Genomic DNA, 19,339 nt, shown 5'->3' with positions numbered 1-19,339 from the left:
CCTTCGAAATCTGGCTCTAGAAAAGGATGCCCTCTCTCACCACTCCTATTCAATATAGTACTGGAAATTCTAGCCAGAGCATTCAGGCAAGAAAAAGAAATAAAGGGTATTCAATTAGGAAAGGAGGAAGTCAAATTATCTCTATTTGCAGACAACATGATTGTATATTTCGAAGACCCCATTGTCTCAGCCCCAAATCTCCTGAAACTGATAAGCAACTTTAGCAAAGTCTCAGGATACAAAATCAACATGCAGAAATCATAAGCATTCCTATATACCAATAACAGACTTAAGGAGAGACAAATCAAGAATGAACTGCCATTCATAATTGCTGCAAAGAGAATAAAAGAACTAGGAATACAACTAACAAAGAATGTAAAGGACCTCTTCAAGAAGAACTAAAAACCACTGCTCACCGAAATAAGATAGGACAAAAACAGATGCAAAAACATTCCATGCTCATGGTTAGGAAGAATCAATATTGTGAAAATGGCCATACTGCCCAAAGTAATCTGTAGATTCAATGCCATCCCCATCAATCTACCTATGACCCTCTTCACAGAACAGGAAAAACTACCTTGGCCGGGCGCGGTGGCTAAAGCCTGTAATCCCAGCACTTTGGGAAGCTGAGGCGGGTGGATCACGAGGTCAACAGATCGAGACCAGCCTGGTCAACATGGTGAAACCCCGTCTCTACTAAAAATACGAAAAATTAGCTGGGCATGGTGGCGTGTGCCTGTAATCCCAGCTACTCAGGAGGCTGAGGCAGGAGAATTGCCTGAACCCAGGAGGTGGAGGTTGCAGTGAGCCGAGATCACGCCATTGCACTCCAGCCTGGGTAACAAGAGCGAAACTCCGTCTCAAAAAAGAAAACCACCTTAAATGTCAGATGGAACCAAAAGAGAGCCCGCATAGCCAAGACAATCCTAAGCAAAAAGAACAAAGCTGGAGGCATCATGCCACCTGACTTCAAACTATACTACAAGGCTACAGTAATCAAAACAGCATGGTACTGGTACCAAAACAGAGATATAGACCAATGGAACACAACAGAGGCCTCGGAAGCAACACCACACATCTACACCCAGCTTAATTTTGACAAACCTGACAAAAACAAGCAATGGGGAAAGGATTCCCTGTTTAATAAATGGTGTTGGGAAAACTGACTAGCCATGTGCAGACTTCATGACTAAAACACCAAAAGTATTGAAAACAAAAGCCAAGACAGACAAATGGGATCTAATTAAACTCTAGAGCTTCTGTACAGCATAAGAAACAATCATTAGAATGAACCGGCAACCAACAGAATGGGAAAATATATTTTGCAATCTACCCATCTGACAAAGGGCTAATATCCAGAAACTACAAAGAACTAAAACAGATTTACAAGAAAAAAAAAAACAAACCTATTCAAAAGTGGGCAAAGGACATGAACAGACACTTTTCAAAAGAAGATATATATGAGGCCAAAAAACATATGAAAAAATGCTCATCATCACTGGTCATTAGAGAAATGCAAATCAAAACCACATTGAAATACCATCTCATGCCAGTTAGAATGGAGATCATTAAAAAATCTGGAGACAACAGATGCTAGAGAGGTTGTGGAGAAATAGGAACACTTTTACACTGCTGGTGGGAGTAAATTAGTTCAACCATTGTGGAAGACAGTGTGGTGATTTCTCAAGGACGTAGAAATATAAATTCCATTTGACTCAGCAGTACTGGATATATATCCAAAGGATTATATATTGTTCTATTATAAAGGCACATGTACACATATGTTCATTGTGGTACTGTCTACAAAAGCAAAGACCTGGAACAAACCCAAATGCCCACTGATGATAGACTAGACAGGGAAAATGTGGCATATATATACCATGGAATACTGTGCAGTCATAAAAAATGATGAGTTCGTGTCCTTTATAGGGACATGAATGAAGCTGGAGTCCATCATACTCAGCAAACTGACACAAAAACAGAAAATCAAACACCGCATGTTCTCATTCAAAGGCGGGTGTTGAACATTGAGAACACATGGACACAGGGAGGGGAGCATCACACACTGGGGTCTGTTGAGGGGAAATAGGGGTCGGACAGCAGTGGGTAGGGAGTTGGGGAGGGATAACATGGGAAGAAATGCCAGATATAGGTGACAGGGGGGATGGAGGCAGCAAACCACATTGCTGTATATGTACCTATACAACAATTCTGTATGTTTTGCACATGTACCCCAGATCCTAAAGTGCAATAAAAAACATATTTTTTAAAAAAGGCCTTTTCCCCTCAGTGAATAACTTACGTTAGTTCCACAAGTATTAATACTCATTAGTAGGGAAAAGAAAAATACGCCCATCAATACCAGACCTTGCCACTAAATTTTATCAAGCTGATTAGAAATCAGATTAGAAATTAGCTCCTCAATTAAAGATATATGCACATTTCCTTTTGTTTATACAGCTCACAAATGCCAGTGCTAAATCAGCCTACTTCAAATATATCATTGGGGTTTTGTGTTATACTGAGACTAGACATCAAACCAACAACATGTGTGGTCAATCAGACCCTTAATAAAACTTAGTTTGTACCTATTTCTGCATGTTGATGGACTCCTACTGAATTACAGATGTAGATTTTAACTTCTATATACTTTTAGAGGGTCTCTTAGCCATAAAGGCAGAAAATAAATGTTTGTAATCCCAGCTACTCAGTAAGCCAAGGCAGGAGAATGGCTTGAACCCAGGAGGCAGAGGTTGCAGTAAGCCAAGATTGTGCCACTGCTCTCCAGCCTGAGAGACAGAGTGAGACTCTGTCTCTAAAAAAAAAAAAAAAAAAAGGTTCATTGTGGTAAGTCTCAAAGTTAATATCAAAGACACAAAAGTTTGTGAAATTACAATAATTTATGACAAAAGTAGAATTAAAGGTTCCTATTTCTTAAGGAATAAAGATACACTTCTTCACATGCCACATGGAAACAGAATTGCAATTTAAGTTTTTTTAAATATCAAAATTCATTTATACATTTTACATATATCATCATGATATAATTACAGGAAATTTGTTTCTGACAAGTAAATCAGAAGAAAAAAGGCAAGATTTTATAACTTTCTATTAAGTTATTGTTACAAAGCAACAGAACTTCCCATTATATAAGTACTGTCATTTTAACATAGTCAAAATCATATTAAAAGAGAAATATGCTTTTTCAACATCAAAATACATTTTATAATTTTCAAACTGAACATATATATCCTCTTTTTTTCCTGTCAATGGTGAAGTTGTGGAGAAGTGGAGAGAGCAGGGTGGTCAGTTTCAATGAAAAATTTTATTTCTCTGCCAAGTTCTGAAGATTTTCTTATATTATTTAATTAAGCCCAATTTTCTACTGACTTTTATTATATACTGAAAGGATATTATAAAAAAATGAAATCACATGATATAATAACCTTTCAATGACTCTGTGGATCAGGGCTACTTGTCGCTCCCATTTACTACATGGTGCTCGTGTATTCTTTAATCAGGGTTTAGCAGAAGCCCTGAAAGAAGATACTAAGAACTGACAATCCCCTCCTTGAAATGGGTAGAGACTAGGTTTATATCATCATGTTGATTCAAGATCATATAGCAAATAAACAGAAAAGAAAAACACAATAATTTGGAACAGGTTCCTAAATAGGCCATCATCTATGGGCACCTTGGAGGGGTTGGTAATAACCACCAAGTTGTAGAAAAAGCATAGCTTTGGAGCCAAAGAGATCTGGATTAAATCCTTGCTCTGCCTCTCAACAGCTCTCTGTTGACCTCCCTTGTTTAGACTACTTCGAAGTCCTGCTAAATGGTCCTCTTGACCCAGTCTACTCTATCCATCCCAATCTATTATCCATAATCCTATTACAGGTACTTCCTAAAAACCAATCTGATTATATAACCCTCTGCTTAAAGGTCATATTCAAAATAAAATCTTTAGCAAGGCCCTTATTCTCAGAAGGTTCTTATCAACCTGGTCTAGTTCACTTCTTTAGCCTTTCATGCTGTCTCCCCTCACTCATTCCAAGCTCCAGCCTACATCCCATCTTTGATCCCATCCACATTCTTTCACGACTCAGAAACTCTGCTATTCCCATTTCACCCTTCTTCTCTGTCTTAGTCTGTTTGTGCTGCTATAACACCCAAAACTGGGTAATTAATAAACAACAGAAATCTATTTCTCACAGTTTTGGCAGCTGACAAGTCCAAGATCAAGGCACCAGCAGGGTCAGTGGCTGGTGAAGGCTGCCCTCTGCTTCAAGATACTACCTTGTTGCTGCATCCTCTACCATCAGATGGCACAAAGGCAAAAGAGGGGTTCCACAGCTCTCTCTAGCCTTTTTTATAAAGAGATATATCCCATTTTTGAGGGTGAAGCCCTCATGGCTTAATCACCTCCTGAAAGCCTCAGGTCTTAATACAATCTCCTTGGGAGTTAGTTTCCAACATATGAATTTTGGATGTACACATACATTCATACCATAGCATTCAACCAACAAACTCCTTCTCATTCTTTCAGGCCCTATGAAGTAGTCTCTCCACCAGGAAGTCTTCCTTAATTTCCCTAGGCAGTTAGCTTTCCCTCCTGATCCAAAGTATCTTATTTAAATTACTTACTGTACTACATTGAAACGGTTAGTTTACCTGCCCAGCTCCCACCTCCAACCCCACAGCATCCTTCCTTCTCTCACTGATGTCAACAAAACCCAAACTGTGACCACCTCTAAGGATCTTTGGATCCTCAAGGCCTACTGGCTACCAAGTGTTTGAAAAAATATTTGTCAAATTAAAAAAAAAAGAATGAGTAAGTAAATGAATGAATGAATGACTTGAAGGAAGTCTGAACATCTAGGACCTAAGAATTTCGATAAATGAGGCTCATGACAATCAAAGGAAAAGGGAGGAGATGAAAGGATGAATGAGATTTCATAAGGTGTTAAAATATATACTGTATGTATTTGTTACTTAAGGGTCCCAAATGGCTATAAATAATAAACACAGACAATATTTAGAGGTACAATGGTAAGTGCATTATTTACCTTACAAGTTGGAACTAATCTTTCTAAGCCACTACTATCTTGATAGGTCAATATGTTTTTTTTGGAACACATGATATAGTAGAAAATGTGAACTATGTATCTGTCAAACAGTAATAAAGCGCACTTTAACCTGTAAGTGGTGTCAGCTCCTTCTGTGCCTCTATAATCCATTTATCTAAATCCTACTTAGTTGGAGGATTATAGTTCTCATATATCTAGATATGAGCTCTTTCCATTAGGTAAATGGTTCACACATACAGTAAATAAGGCTACACAAATCATATCTAATTTCACTAAAGAAAAAAAATTGACATATTTTCCTGGTAAGAAAAAGATAAAAGGGAAGGAAATTGGGATTATGCCAAATAAGTGATTAAAAAATGCTTTAAGAGTCCCTTAAAAGAGAGGAACCGGCTAAGAATTTCAAAGGAAACTGCCAACGGAAAAAAGAACCACTAGAAACAAATCTAAAATTTCACTGGAAACAGGAGGCTACAAAGTAAAAGGGAAAAATTGAAGGAAACACAAGCCATATCGTCATACATCAACATGAAAAAGGAATGCTAAAATGGTAATTTTTTAAAAGTGGAAGTGTCAGAGGCATTTAAAGCAGAGCAACTCCATCTTGAATAGGGGCTGAGTAAAATAAGGCTTTGACCTACTGGGCTGCATTCCCAGGAGGTTAGGCATTCTTAGTCGCAGAATGAGATAGGAGGTTGGCACAAGACCTTGCTGATAAAAGGATGCAGTAAAGCAGCTGTTCAAAACCCACCAAAACCAAGATGGCAATGAAAGTGATCTTTGGTTATCCGAATTGCTCATTATATGCTAATTATAATGTATTCGTATGCTAAAAGACATTCCCTCCAGTGCCATGATAGTTTACAAATGCGATGGCAACAACAGGAAATTACCATATATGGTTTAAAAAGGGGAGAAACCCTCAGTTCTGAGAACTTCCCACCCCTTTTCAGGAAAACTCATGAATAATCCACTCCTTGTTTAACAAATAATCAAAAGTAACAATAAGTATAAACAGCTGAGCAGCCTTTGCTGCTGCTCTGCCTATGGAGTAGCCATTCTTTTTTTACTTTCTTAATAAACTTGCTTTCACTTGCTCTATGGATTCACCTCAAATTATTTCTTGCACGAGATACAAGAACCCTCTCTTGGGGTCTCGATTGAGATTCCTTTCCAGTAACAGAAAAGACAAAGGGCTAAATGGATCACAAAGTAGTTAAAATGCAAATTACAAAGAATGTTACTACCATTAGATCTCATCAAATAAGAATAAAAATGAACCCAAGAATTCAAGGCTGCAGTGAGCTACCAGGGCACCACTGCACCCAACTTGGGTGACAGAGTGAGGAGCCCTCATCTCTAAAAAAGAAAAAAAAGGAATGTAACTAATATCCAAATAATTTAATTAAAATGTTTTCATTGAATACATTATATCAGTGTTTGAAGTAAATATTAGCATGCTTTGGGTTTTGGGAAAACTCTTGCTAATCTTTGGCCTAACCATTATTATATGCCAGTCAGGACTAGAAATGGAGGAAACACTGACATTAGTATTCATTGATTCTTAAAGAAATTAGAAATGAGAAGCCTATCTGAATCAAAGTCACAAGGATTTGAAACCTCCTCCCCTGGTATGGTGAAAAAGGATATTTTGTGGAAAGATAATATCTTGATCAAAATTTACAGTATCATACAACACTATTTCTATAATCTATGATAATTGTAACTGAATTTGGACTCTAAATTTTCTGACCTACTTCACTACTGATGCTTAGCAGAAGAAAGATGCTTGTTTATAGCTGTTTACACAGTTTACACTTCACTGATGCGATTAGTACATTTGAACATACTGTAAGTTAGTGATGGAATGCAAACTAGCTACTAAATTAATTAGTTAATCTCACTAGCCAAAAGGTAAGAACAACTTCTAGCATTAGGTAGTATTTCAGACTTATCTGAAATATGACAATCTTACTGTAAGTTTTTAGAACAGAGGAAAAAACCTCTAAAAAGTATAAGTAAAGTCAAATAAAACATTTTCCAAACAACACTGATAAGAATTCCATAAGAAAGCTTACATTTAGTGATACTTTTGTCTTTTTCTCCTTAAAGTGTCCTTTCTGGAAATTAACATTATTTCGATATGACCTTTACTTTATAATACTCAACTCCTAGCCTGTTTTCTCTAGAATAAAAAACAACTTAGAAAGCTTACAATCTTTGCATTTCATTATTGTGTGGCTTCATTTGTTCAAATAATAAGTTTATGTGAACTGGGACTGAGATCTTTATTAACAATGAAGTTACAAAATATATCTTATTATTTCTAAATTAATGTAGTGACAATAGTGGTTAAGAACATGGACTCTAACCATACTCCCTAGGTTAAAATCTCAAATATGAGCTGGGTGCAGCACCTGTATTCCCAGCTACCTGGGAGACTGACACAGGCAGATCACTTGAGCGCAGGAGTTTGAGGCTGTAGGGTGTGATGACTGCACCTGTGAATAGCCACTGATCTCCAGTCTAGGCACCAAGGGAACACTCTGTCACTAAAAACAAAGGAAAAAACATTCCTAGATATGCCATTTTCTAACTCTGTGACCTTGAACAAGTCATTTAACCTCTCTGTTCTGTTTTCTTAAAAGTAAAATTAATGGTGCCAATAACAGTACTTACAGAGTTGTTGTGAGCTAAACAAGTTAATATAGCTAATGTACTTAAACAAAGTGCTTAGAACAGTGCCCAGTACATAGTAAATTCTATATACATGTTTGCTGTTATTCCTTCAATCTGCAAAGGGAGTTAAGAAAGGGGCTGTGCATATTTAATTTTATCTAATTTTCATTTAAAATATTTAAGGAAAATAATCTATTTTTCTGCCATTGAAACTCTCACAACCCTATGTTCTTAACCCAGATATTCTACAACTGTAGGCTGGATAGTAAATACTTCCTAAGGTAAAAGGCTACGAAGATTAAAGTTATTTTACTCTCTTTTCTAATTCAATACAACACAATTGTTTTAGCTGTGAGGGCATTCTGGTATTTGGAGCATTTGTCAAATAATTAAATGAATCAAATTAGTAAGATTATAATTGTTAAAATTCTCAGTTATTATTTATCTGGTCACCTTCAGTTACTCTGTACCCAAAAGAGAAGGAAGGGATGGCCAAAAAAATTCTTACACAATAGTAGTTAACATAATTGAACACCAACACTACCTTTATCACTTCCATAATAATAGAATACTGTTTTACTGAGAGCACACCACCGTTTCTGCCATTCAAATCCCAGAAAGCTGTGATCTGCAATAAAGAGGGAAATGTAAGGCCATTTCCTTACTGTAACAGAAAAAGTTAGTTCATATGATTTCAAAGCTTCCTTTGAGCTCTAACATTCTATGACTAATTTGTATCTTCTTTTCCAGGAAACAAAACAACAACAAACCAACAAGCTAGAGCAAATAAAGTAAAGTAGCTATGGGGCTGCCATACTTACGGGAGCAACAGCATGGCTAACAAAGTTTTCTGACAGGGACAGCAAAAGAGGCATCTGACTAAGCAATCTTGAGATAATTGATCCATCTGGGTCTCAGTTTCTCATCTGTTATAAAAAGAAGTGGGGGAGCTAACCTAGATTATTTCTGTTATCTCTTCCAGTTTTAGAATTCAGCTAAGAAAGGTAAGAAAAGCAAAATGATATATAAATAGAAAGGCCCAAAGGGACTACCAGAGAGATAAGCAGAATGGTAATGAAAAGACTGTTTGCTTTTCATTTCTCATATTGTAACACCACCTCCATATTTCATTTCCATTAAATATTGGTGTTGAAAGAGTGAGACCATATGGTCAACTCCCAATTATCATAACCGATGGAGAGGAACACTGAAATGAATAATAGACAATGGCAGACAAGATGCCAGGCTTGATCTGAACCATGGTACATGCCAGGTCAGACATAGGAGAACCTGCTGCTGAGCCCAGTGAGATACTGGTGAGAAATCCCATGCTTAAGAATACAGTCGTGGCCTATAGCCTTCCTTTAAGAGGCAGGAAACGGCTCCTGAATAATTTACAAATAATCAAGGTTGACAACTGAAAACATGACCTATTGTTTCTAATTAAAATTTATTTAAAGCTAACAACTATATTGTGGTCTGGATTATGTCATCCAGATTTTCTTACAGTCTTAAAACTCTTCAATAACCTAAAAAGAACATTGCCTCCACATGTATACTACAAACATGCTCTATCCTAAGGACGAAAGGATTTTTAGATTTTTTTCATTAGAACCTTAAGTTTACCTTTTCTGCGTTTTTCAAGGTAGCCAGCCTTTAGAACAAAAGGAAGGTCCTGTGCTGCAATTGGAGGAAACTGGGCTCCTGTGAGAAGTGGGGGAAAGAAAAAAAAGCAGTGGGTAATCCATTTCAGAAAAAGCAAGTGCCAGATCTCATTAGATTCAGTGTGCTTTTAAATACTGAAATTGTTTAAATCTAAGTCTATTAGCCTTGTTTCAGATCTATTCCATAGATTAATCCCCTCTATTCCTCCCATAAGTCTCAAAAGTAAAAAAAAAAAAAAAAAAAAGTTGTGTACTCCTATATCTTAATATATCCTCCCAAAATACAGGACCAAGAAACTATTGTAAATAAATGTAATAAATCCCTGAAAGAGAGGTTAAGAATTTCAAATAAATCATACCTTCTTTATATTTATATTGGATTAATTCTTTAAGAATTTCAATGTATATTGACTCTTACCTGCATAATCCCTATTCCTACCAAGTAAAACATAAAATGCTTTTCCCCTAGAATCAAATGCTAAATGTTTTTCTGAGGCCATAGCAAATATTCTGTTTGTATTCACAGAGAAACCTTCCAGACATTCCACTGAGTGAGTATGCTTTAGGTTTTTCTAGGTAATTTAAGAGTTTTAAACTAGATAGATCTGATAAACTATTATAAACAAATGCTGGATCCCTAAAAAAAATTTTAAATCAAGCTAAAGTTAGGTTGATTAGAAATTGTATATTCACAGTCATGGATGATAGGTTACTCAATTTTACAAGTGTTCAATATTTTTATAAACTTCATTAAAAATATAATAGTTATCCTCAGCATTTTACTAGAACTCTGGCAAGTGAAAATAACCAATCAAAATGAAATTTATATGGAATATATCCAGTGCAAATGGTTTCAGTACAGCTTAGGATAGAAAATGTGTTGAGTACAAACATATAATTAGAATGAATAAGATCTAGTATTTGGTAGTACAAGAGAGTGACTATAGTCAACAATAATTTATTGTACATTTTAAAATAACTAAGAGGCTGGGCGTGATGGCTCATGCCTACAATTCCAGCACTTTTGGAGGCTAAGGAAGGAGGGTCCCTTGAGCCCAGGAGTTTGACACCAACTTGGGTAACACAGTAAGACCCCCATCTCTACAAAAAAATTTACAAATCAGCTGGGCATGGTGGTACATGCCTGCAGTCTCAGCCACAGGAGGAGGGGGGTTGAGATAGGGGGAAGTGGGCCTGAGGTGGGAGGATCACCTAAGAGTTCAAGGCTGCAGTGAGCCATGATCGTGCCACCACACTGCAGCTTGGGTAATAGAGTGAGACCCTGTATCTAAATAAATAAATAAATAAATAAACAAATATAATTTGATTATTTGTAACACAAAGAAAGAATAAGTGCTTGAAGATACCTCATTTATAATCACCTCATATGATTATTATGCATTGTATACCTGTATCAGATATCTAATGTACCCCATAATATGCCTACTATGTACCCACAAAAATTAAAAATTAAAAAAACAGAATGGGTTTGATAGGAAGTTTATTATATACAAACTAATCACAGAATTTTACCAGCTTTTTTTTTTAATATCATGGGGATCACAGTAGCTATAAAGTCATAAATATTTTTTCTTAAGAAATAAAGCTTAAAATTAAGAGTACTAATTTCAGCTCCTATGTAATCTATGTAAACAAGTCCTGATCAACCACTAAACTAAGGTGGATAATTGTGGTATGATTTGGTCTTATTAAGGGGTAGTCCCACAACTCTCTCACTTCCATTGGGCATAATAAATGCTCTTTACATACAGAATGGATGCTCACAAAATCTTAAGAAGAAAAGTTAAATTATTCTGAAAAGAAATGGGTACCCTTAGCATAGCTTTCAACTCTAAAACGTTACTGATCAAAAAGAAGGAGAGAGAGAGATGGGAAGCAGGGAGAGGGAAGAGGAAGTGGGGGAGAAGGAGAAGGGAAATTAGAATTTACTAGCATTCAATATACACATAGCCTGAGTTTTTTGCTTTAAGAAAAATGTTGGTAAAATTTCCACCTGATACATCACAATAAAATTTGATGTCAAAAGCAATACTTATTCTGAATTCTAAATTCATGCTTTGATTTCATCCCTGTGGAGGGGGGCAGTAAGGTTTTTTTTAACTGAAATTTCATTTTTCTAAACCTTTATTGCTATTTGTCCAGTATCCAGGATTTGCTTAATAGCCATGTGAATTCTTTAAAACACAAAAGGTGTTTGGTTTGTACAGAACCATGAGCATATGGACAATACTTTTTGATGGTAGGAATGGAAAATGTGTTATAAGATATAAAAAAGTCATAATTTCCTTTTAAAAAAAACATGAATTCTCACATAATTTAGACCTGATATCACTATACCTACAATGATTAATGCTATGTCATCATTTAGGAAGATTCAGATTGGTATAAACAATTAAGACTATAAAAATACAGGCATAATGATACATGAAGAAAAGGAAATTAAGGCTAATGGAAGCCTATCTGGCAGGCAACAACAAAGAGCTGTCACATGTTTGCCATACACTAAATTACATTATCTCACTATGCAACACAGCCAATTATACAACATTCCGGTGAATTCACAATCATATTCTCAGCTTCACTATTAAAATTCAAACCTTGTCCTAAAAAAGAGTTTTGCCGTGGGTCTTAGTCCTTTAGCACACAGTAAGCATTCAGTAAATGTTAGCTTTTCTTAACTATTACAGTTAAATATTGTTATATGTTACTATAACTGTAACTATTAGTTCAAATGAATGGATGCTAATGTAAATATAAGACAATGTTGCTCAGAGAAAGTTAATCAGAAAGAAAGGAAAAAGCATGATTCAGCAACTATACAAGTTAAGCATTGTAGCTACTGCTAAAGCAGTTAAAAGATTTCTTTTTACTCAAGTGAAAGTGGTTAATGAAAAAAAATTATATCCTAAGGGGAGAAAAAAAATTAACCCATACTTTAGGGATCAGACTGTGCTACAGGAATTTATTACATGGCGTTGCTTAAGTGGCCACAAACATTCAGTACCCGAGGAAGTAAGGTACATACTGAGAAATACTAGTTTTCTTTTTATAAAATGTTTATGTATGTCTTACATGATAATCCTACTTTTCTAAAGCAGCTCAAAATATTAGACTTAAAATCGACACCGTACAAGGGCAACTAAGCAAGGAATGGGTTTTCTTTCAATGTGCAATTCGAGAATCTGAAGCATTCAAAGTGGTAACAAGGTCACAATGAATTCAAATAAACAAGTATCAAGTACCTATATTCCCAGCAATTCAGAAAAGAAGACAATAGTGAAATCCAAACTTCCCTATAGTTAGGTTGATATTTTATTCATAAGCTAACTGTTTCTAAAAGATAATTCAGGAATTCTAGAATGTGTCTTAAAGCTTTTGCCTTAAAAACAAATTGTATATAGTAGACATAATACAGCAAACTTCAGATATGGATACTAGAATTTAAAAAGCAGGGAAAAGATACAAAGTATAAAAATAACAAATTATGGCCGGGCACAGTGGCTCACCCCTATAATCCCAGCACTTTGGGAGGCCAAGGCGGGTGGATCACAAAGTCAAGAGATCAAGACCATCCTGGTCAACAAGGTGAAACCCCGTCTCTACTAAAAATACAAAAATTAGCTGGGCATGGTGGCAAGCACCTGTAGTCCCAGCTACTCAGCAGGCTGAGGCAGGAGAATTTCTTGAACCCAGGAGGCAGAGGGTGCGGTGAGCCGAGATCACGCCATTGCACTCCAGCCTGGGTAACAAGAGCGAAACTCCATCTTAAACAAACAAGCAAACAAAAAACAAATTACCTTAAAACTAAGATATTACCCACTCTTGATGATTTTATTAAACTGTCTTTTTTTTCTTGAATATAGGATGAAAAACACTAGAATGCTTAAATGACTGTAATATCCTTAAGAAATGTTTTATATTTTAAAAGGTTTTAACAATTAAAAATTATTTCAAAATGAAAAATAATATTTTAATTTTAGAGAAAAATATGAACTCTATGGTAGGAGGTATCATTTAGGCAAATTTCAGGTGTTATGTTGGTCAGGTCTAAAGTCAGTCTTGGCATTAACAGGGTAGACAATTGCATTAACTGTATGTAGGACAAAGAAAAGTAGGAAAAAAAATGTGTCTAGACCACAGAAGCTTCACTCAGAAGACAAGGTCTAGAACAGCTTACAAGTCCCTTGAGTAGGCGAGGGAATGAGAGTGAGGGAGAGAGTTGGGGGAGAGAAAGAGCTAGAGTTGAGAAGAAAGAGAGGTCTAATGGTCCTTCCTTTTTTATACCTCTTTTCTCAAATCTAAATGAACAAATGTTAATTCACAATTTTGTCCAGTATTGGGTACCTCAACACACTGTTACTGGGTCTTCCCTAACATTGATGTGTCTCCTAATAGACTACTCCCTGATACACACACACACACACACACACACACACACACACACACACACACACTATATCCCAGTCTGACACCTCTTTAAATGCATTAATTATTCTAAGACAGCATGAGATATCACTACCAAAGTGCAATGATTCAGAGAATTTTCAAAATAGAGATGTTTTCATTATTTTTAATGTTTGAAACACAACTTTGGTGATCAGTATATAAATGCTAGACTTCTAAGGAATCCAAAGCCTTATTTTTACTATTTTATCATAAATAAATCATATTATTGGCTTCATTGCCCTAATATGTTCACTCTTCTTTAATCTCGACTTTATGCAAAATTACGACTGGGTTTCTGAGTTTCACCTTTTGCTGCCTTCAATTTTCCCTTTTTTAGTTGGCATTTATATAGTTTTCAACATGAACACTAAGCTTTCAACTAGTGTAATTTTTCCTACCACCAATATGCAACTGAAGTTTCCTTTTCCCTTACATTGGAAAAGAAAGGAAAGATACTTTTAAGAAGATTGTTATTGTTCGTTAAGAATTTTCACTCTGAGTCAAGATGCTAGTCCATTTAGTCATAATATTCTGTGTCGCCACATGATGTGACTGCATTCCCTGAACTGCAAAAGGTAAAAAATAAATTTCTTCTTGACCATACACTCATATCTTTTTTCCTGTCAACTCATATAAAGCATTTACAAGTTTATCTAAGCCTTTTAAAATTCTTCATTTCACCTAATAGTTGTGATACTGACCTCCATAAACTGGCCACCTCCTGGGGGTAGATAGTGCTTCCTTTTGTCTCTTCTAAACTCATGTAGTAAACTTCCAAAAATGCAGCCCAGGCTGGAGTGCAGTGGCACAATTTTCTTACTGCAACCTCTGCCTTCTGGGCTCAAGCGATCCTCCCACCTCGGCCTCCTGAATAGCTGGGATCACAGGTGCATACCAACATGCTTGACTAATTTTTGCATTTTTTGTAAAGACAAAGTTTCACCATGTTGCCCAGGCTGATCTCAAACTACTGGGTTCAAGTGATATGCCTGCCTTGGCCTCCCAAAGTGCTGGTATTACAGGCATGAGCCACCATGCCTTGCCAATAGACCCATTTGTTTAAAAAAGTATTTACCCACTTAATGATTGCTTTATATTTAAAACATATATTAGGCTTCAGTTCTCCAAAAATGTTATTTCATGCTGGTGATACTTTCATCTATCCACCAGTGGTTATTTTATCATCTAAATTAGCTTCTCCAATTCTAGTTCATTTTTCTTAAGAAGTGGTAAAGAGAATGCAAGTACATTTTCAGGTGCCAGTATGTCATAATACCAATACAACCCCAATGCACTGTAATTTTGTACAACGGTAGAGAAATGCTTTCTGTTTTGCTTCCACTATCCTTCCAGTTGATGTCCACTATCCTACTGAAATTCTTGGCTGAAGGGTACATTCAGTACTTAACTTTAAGAAAAAGTCCATAAATAAGCCTCAGTTCCTAGGGCTGTGACTGGCTCAGAATTCATCATTCCACAAGTGCAGTTAAATTTCACTTTAATAGCACACATAAACTTAGATGCTATTTTCCCTGTTTCTAGAAATTATATAATATTTACAAAAATGCAGGGATGCAGACACTTTGTTTCTTATTCTAATCGCTTTTAAGTATAAAAATTCACTAGCACATCTGCAAAGTAAACAAAGAACCAAAACAAAATAAGAATACTATGCACCAACAAAGAAGAGAAAGCTACACTTAACTTGGATATAAATATTAAATAAAAATTTTTTGTGGTGTAGCACATAGCCTGCAGCTCAGCTTTACATTGATACTGACTTCAAAATCCATAACAGAGGTTAAAGTCTGTAATGAAATCCCAGTTTTATACATTGTTTTTTTTTTAAACAATCACTTAGCCTCTGTGGACTCAATTTCTTCTTTTAAAATCTGAAAAAAATTAGGTTCAATAATCTCCAAAGCCCTCCCAATTCTAGGACTTCATGAAATATATCCACACTAATATTTTTCTTGTACTTTCAGTAGCAAATGGTCAAGGTCCAAGGTGGATTGAAGTTTCAGTGACATCAATGTGGAAATTGCTCACAACATATTTTTTGTAGAACTGGTAATTTCTTTTATGTCTCACATAAAACTATTTTATGCCATTTAAAAGGTTTCATATCCATCTAGAACCTTGGCCTGAAAGAAATATATAAATATTTTTCATATTTGAATAATTCTCCCCTCCACGTGGGAAATTTTGAATTTTAAATTTATCAGTATTTTTAGTAGCAAAAAGAAAACAGTAAATATTCAACAGGCATCTCAAATAATAACCACTGCCATAACTCTAAAAGAGGACAAATTATGTTTTAGCATAGTCTTTTCAAAAAGCTTGTTTTCTCATCGTAGCACTATTACTTTTTTCAGAAGGGATTCACCAATGAATATACTAGTACTGGTGATCTCTAAGCCCATCATGATTACATCTTTAAAGAAAAACTGAAACAAAAAAAATCTCACACCATGCTTTGACATAAAGATGGTCAACTCCGAATTAGTAGAACCACAAAACTCTCAGGAGGGTTATTATGCCTTGGGGAAAAGGCTTTAAAAACTGATACAACAGCCCAGGTGACTACACTGGGGTAAAAGCAGAGGTTACAGCTCAAGGGTTTACCATCTGCTAATCTCCTGCCTCCTCTGTAAAGTGGCCAGTCATTTTGATGGCTACCAAGCAAAAACAGAATAACCATGAGGATAATTCAAGTTTGCCTTTATTAACTCTAAAGGAGTTGGAGTGGCAAATTCCACTATGCCTTCAATGGGTCTATTTTATATCTCTTCCTTCCTCCTCTCCTCTCCTCCTCCTCCCTTTTCTTCCTCTCTCCTTCCTTTTCCTCCCTTCTTCCCTTCCCCTTTCCCTCTCCTTTCTCCCCTTCTTCTTTCCTCTCCCCCTCCTCTCTTTTCTCCTTTCCTTTCCTTTTTTCCTTCCTTTCTTTCTTGCTGCTACTAATTTTTATAGAAATCTACCACAATGTGAGAAATTCTAATGGCAAGACTCCAGAATAATGAAAAGAAACCTGAAATCAATTGTGTTCACCAACATCCATTAAAATAATGTTCAAAAAGTCACAGATCAATAGCATATGTGAATTATATGACACAGAGTCCAATTATCCTTCTCCATTCATTTAAAACTGCCTTTTTTACTTTAACATACACTTATGTATATGACCAGAAGCTGAACTATCTTATTTCATATCTGAAGATTGCTTCTTTAGATAAATCTTTAATATAGAACTGCTGTCCCTTTCTCATAAAAGTAGATGTTAAAAAAAAATCTCTTTAAGATTTCTAGTTCGTTGGTCTAACGATAAACCACCAGTTTTCACATTGTTAAAATATATTAAACTTGCTCCTTATATTATTTTTAAATATGGTTTTTATCTAAAAATTCTAGAGTTATTGATTTGTGGAAAACCTTATAAGAATCTCTCCATTATTTCCAGGGAAGATAGCATATCGATATACTGAATCAATCATTTAAAAATAAGGTTAACTATGAAAAATTTTACTTTAGAGAGAAGACTACTAGTTTATATATTTAAAATACAGACCACCTCTGTGTTTTCATATTTTTGGCAAAGGCTACTTTTAAATAATAGATCTTTAGATTCCACATAAAGAATTTAAATCAAATTTTACCTTCCACATAAAGTAACTCCTCAGCTATTATTTATCTGCCTATATTGTGGTCATCTGCTCTGCAGCAAGTAAAGCATTGGATTCAGAAAAATAATAGTCTGTTTAAAAAGTCTATAATATACACTTTGAGAAAATGAGATGCAAGCTTAAAATGGAATACATTTCTCCTTAAGTTAAAAATGTAATTTTAAATATATCAAAATGATCACAGAATCTAAATATTATAAAATTAAACATATATAATTATGAACTGGGTTTTAATTTAATGCATCTCTTTACCACAATAAAGGTGCCCCCAAAGTGATACTGCATTTTAGAACCATGTTCAAAACCCTGGGTTTGTATTCAGATTGCAGGTTGGCAAGTTACTCACTTTCATTAAGTTTTAGTTTTCAAATCTTTTAATGTTGGTAATAGGACGGCATACTATGGAGAGTTACTGTGGGGATTCAGTAGGAAAGCACTTAAGAAATGTTACCTCTTATTACTACTACTATTTTTAAAAGGCAACTCAAATTTGCCACAAGTCCATTGTTCCATACACAATAAAAAAAGAAAGATAAAAATATAAACCACTAGAAAGAAAACATGAATTATAGATATTTGGCCAAAAGCAAATCTGATGCATGAACAAATATTTGACGGCATTATGTGTAGTAAAGATTAGCATAAATGAAAAGGAATGCTCTTAACTCATATATTAAACAATATTTTACTAGTCTATATTATGGGCCAGGCTCTTTCCTAAATATTACCCCAAGTAGAAAACTAGAAAACATAAACTCAGCTTCAATGAAAATTTGTTGAAGGCATTTGAAAAGAAAAGTCACACAATTTATGTATAAAATTTAAACAGTAGGCCGAGCGTGGGTGGCTCACGCCTGTAATCCCAGCACTTTGGGAGGCTGAGGCAGGCAGATCATGAGGTCAGGGGTTCAAGACCAGACTGGCCAATATGGTGAAACCCCATCTCTACTAAAAAATACAAAAATTAGCTGGGCATGGTGGCTTGTGCCTGTAATCCCAGCTACTTGGGAGGCTGAGGTAGGAGAATTGCTTGAACAGGGACCTGGGAGTCAGTCCGAGGTTGCAGTGAGCCGAGATCCACTGAACTTCAGCCTAGGCTACAGAGTGAGACTCTATCTCAAATAAAAAAAAAACAAATAATATCAATAATAGGTCCTCAGCTGTGGGCAGTGATTCACACCTGTAATTCTAGCACTCTGGGAGGCTGAAGCAGAAGGATCACCTGAGGCCAGGTGTTTGAGACAGTCTGGATAACACAGTAACACCCCATCTCTATAAAAAATGTATTAATTAGCCAAGCATGGTGACTCACATGTGTAATCCTAGCTACGCGAAAGGCAGGAGGATCATTTGAGCCCAGGAGTTCAAGGCTGCATATAATAGTACCACTGTACTCCAGCCTGGGTAACAGAGTGAGACCCTGCCTCAAATAATAATAATAATAATAATAATAGGTCCTACTTCTTTCTTCCTTACCTACGCTATCTCTGTATCAAACACAACTGTTTCTATTATCTCTACACTATAAGCTTAAATATTTTTTAAGTGCACTATCAGTGGCATGATTACAAATATCAGCACTGCAACAGTTAACATTTATTGAGCCTTTACCATGAGTTAGGTAAAGATGATACCAGTCATCATCACATTTCATCATCATAGAACCCTAAGAGGTAAGTATTACTAATTCTGTATTACCAATCAGAAATCAAGGTCACACACAATAAGTGGAGCCAGGACCTTACATCTACCTGCCCAAAAG

At 35.7% G+C, this 19,339-nt stretch overlaps 1 protein-coding gene across 16 annotated transcripts in view; it reads right to left on the bottom strand.

Annotated features, from left to right (window-relative positions):
• The window catches only part of SKAP2 (src kinase associated phosphoprotein 2), a 432,987-nt gene that overhangs the window by 73,716 nt on the left and 339,932 nt on the right, over positions 1-19,339 (bottom strand). For 13 of the 16 annotated variants that reach the window (XM_078342524.1, XM_078342522.1, XM_078342525.1 and 10 more), the window contains 2 exons: positions 9,393-9,470; positions 8,311-8,394 (listed from right to left, as the gene is read on the bottom strand). The exons of the other annotated variants lie outside the window; for them this stretch is intronic. In XM_078342524.1, coding sequence (XP_078198650.1) covers positions 8,311-8,394; positions 9,393-9,470 — 162 coding nt within the window. The remainder of the gene's footprint in view (positions 1-8,310; positions 8,395-9,392; positions 9,471-19,339) is intronic. 16 annotated transcript variants of the gene reach the window in all.

This window comes from Callithrix jacchus, chromosome 11 (genome assembly GCF_049354715.1).
Source record: "Callithrix jacchus isolate 240 chromosome 11, calJac240_pri, whole genome shotgun sequence".
Taxonomy (NCBI): Eukaryota; Metazoa; Chordata; class Mammalia; order Primates; family Cebidae; genus Callithrix; species Callithrix jacchus.
Note: the sequence above shows the minus strand (reverse complement) of the source record. Positions and strands in the feature narration are given on the sequence as shown.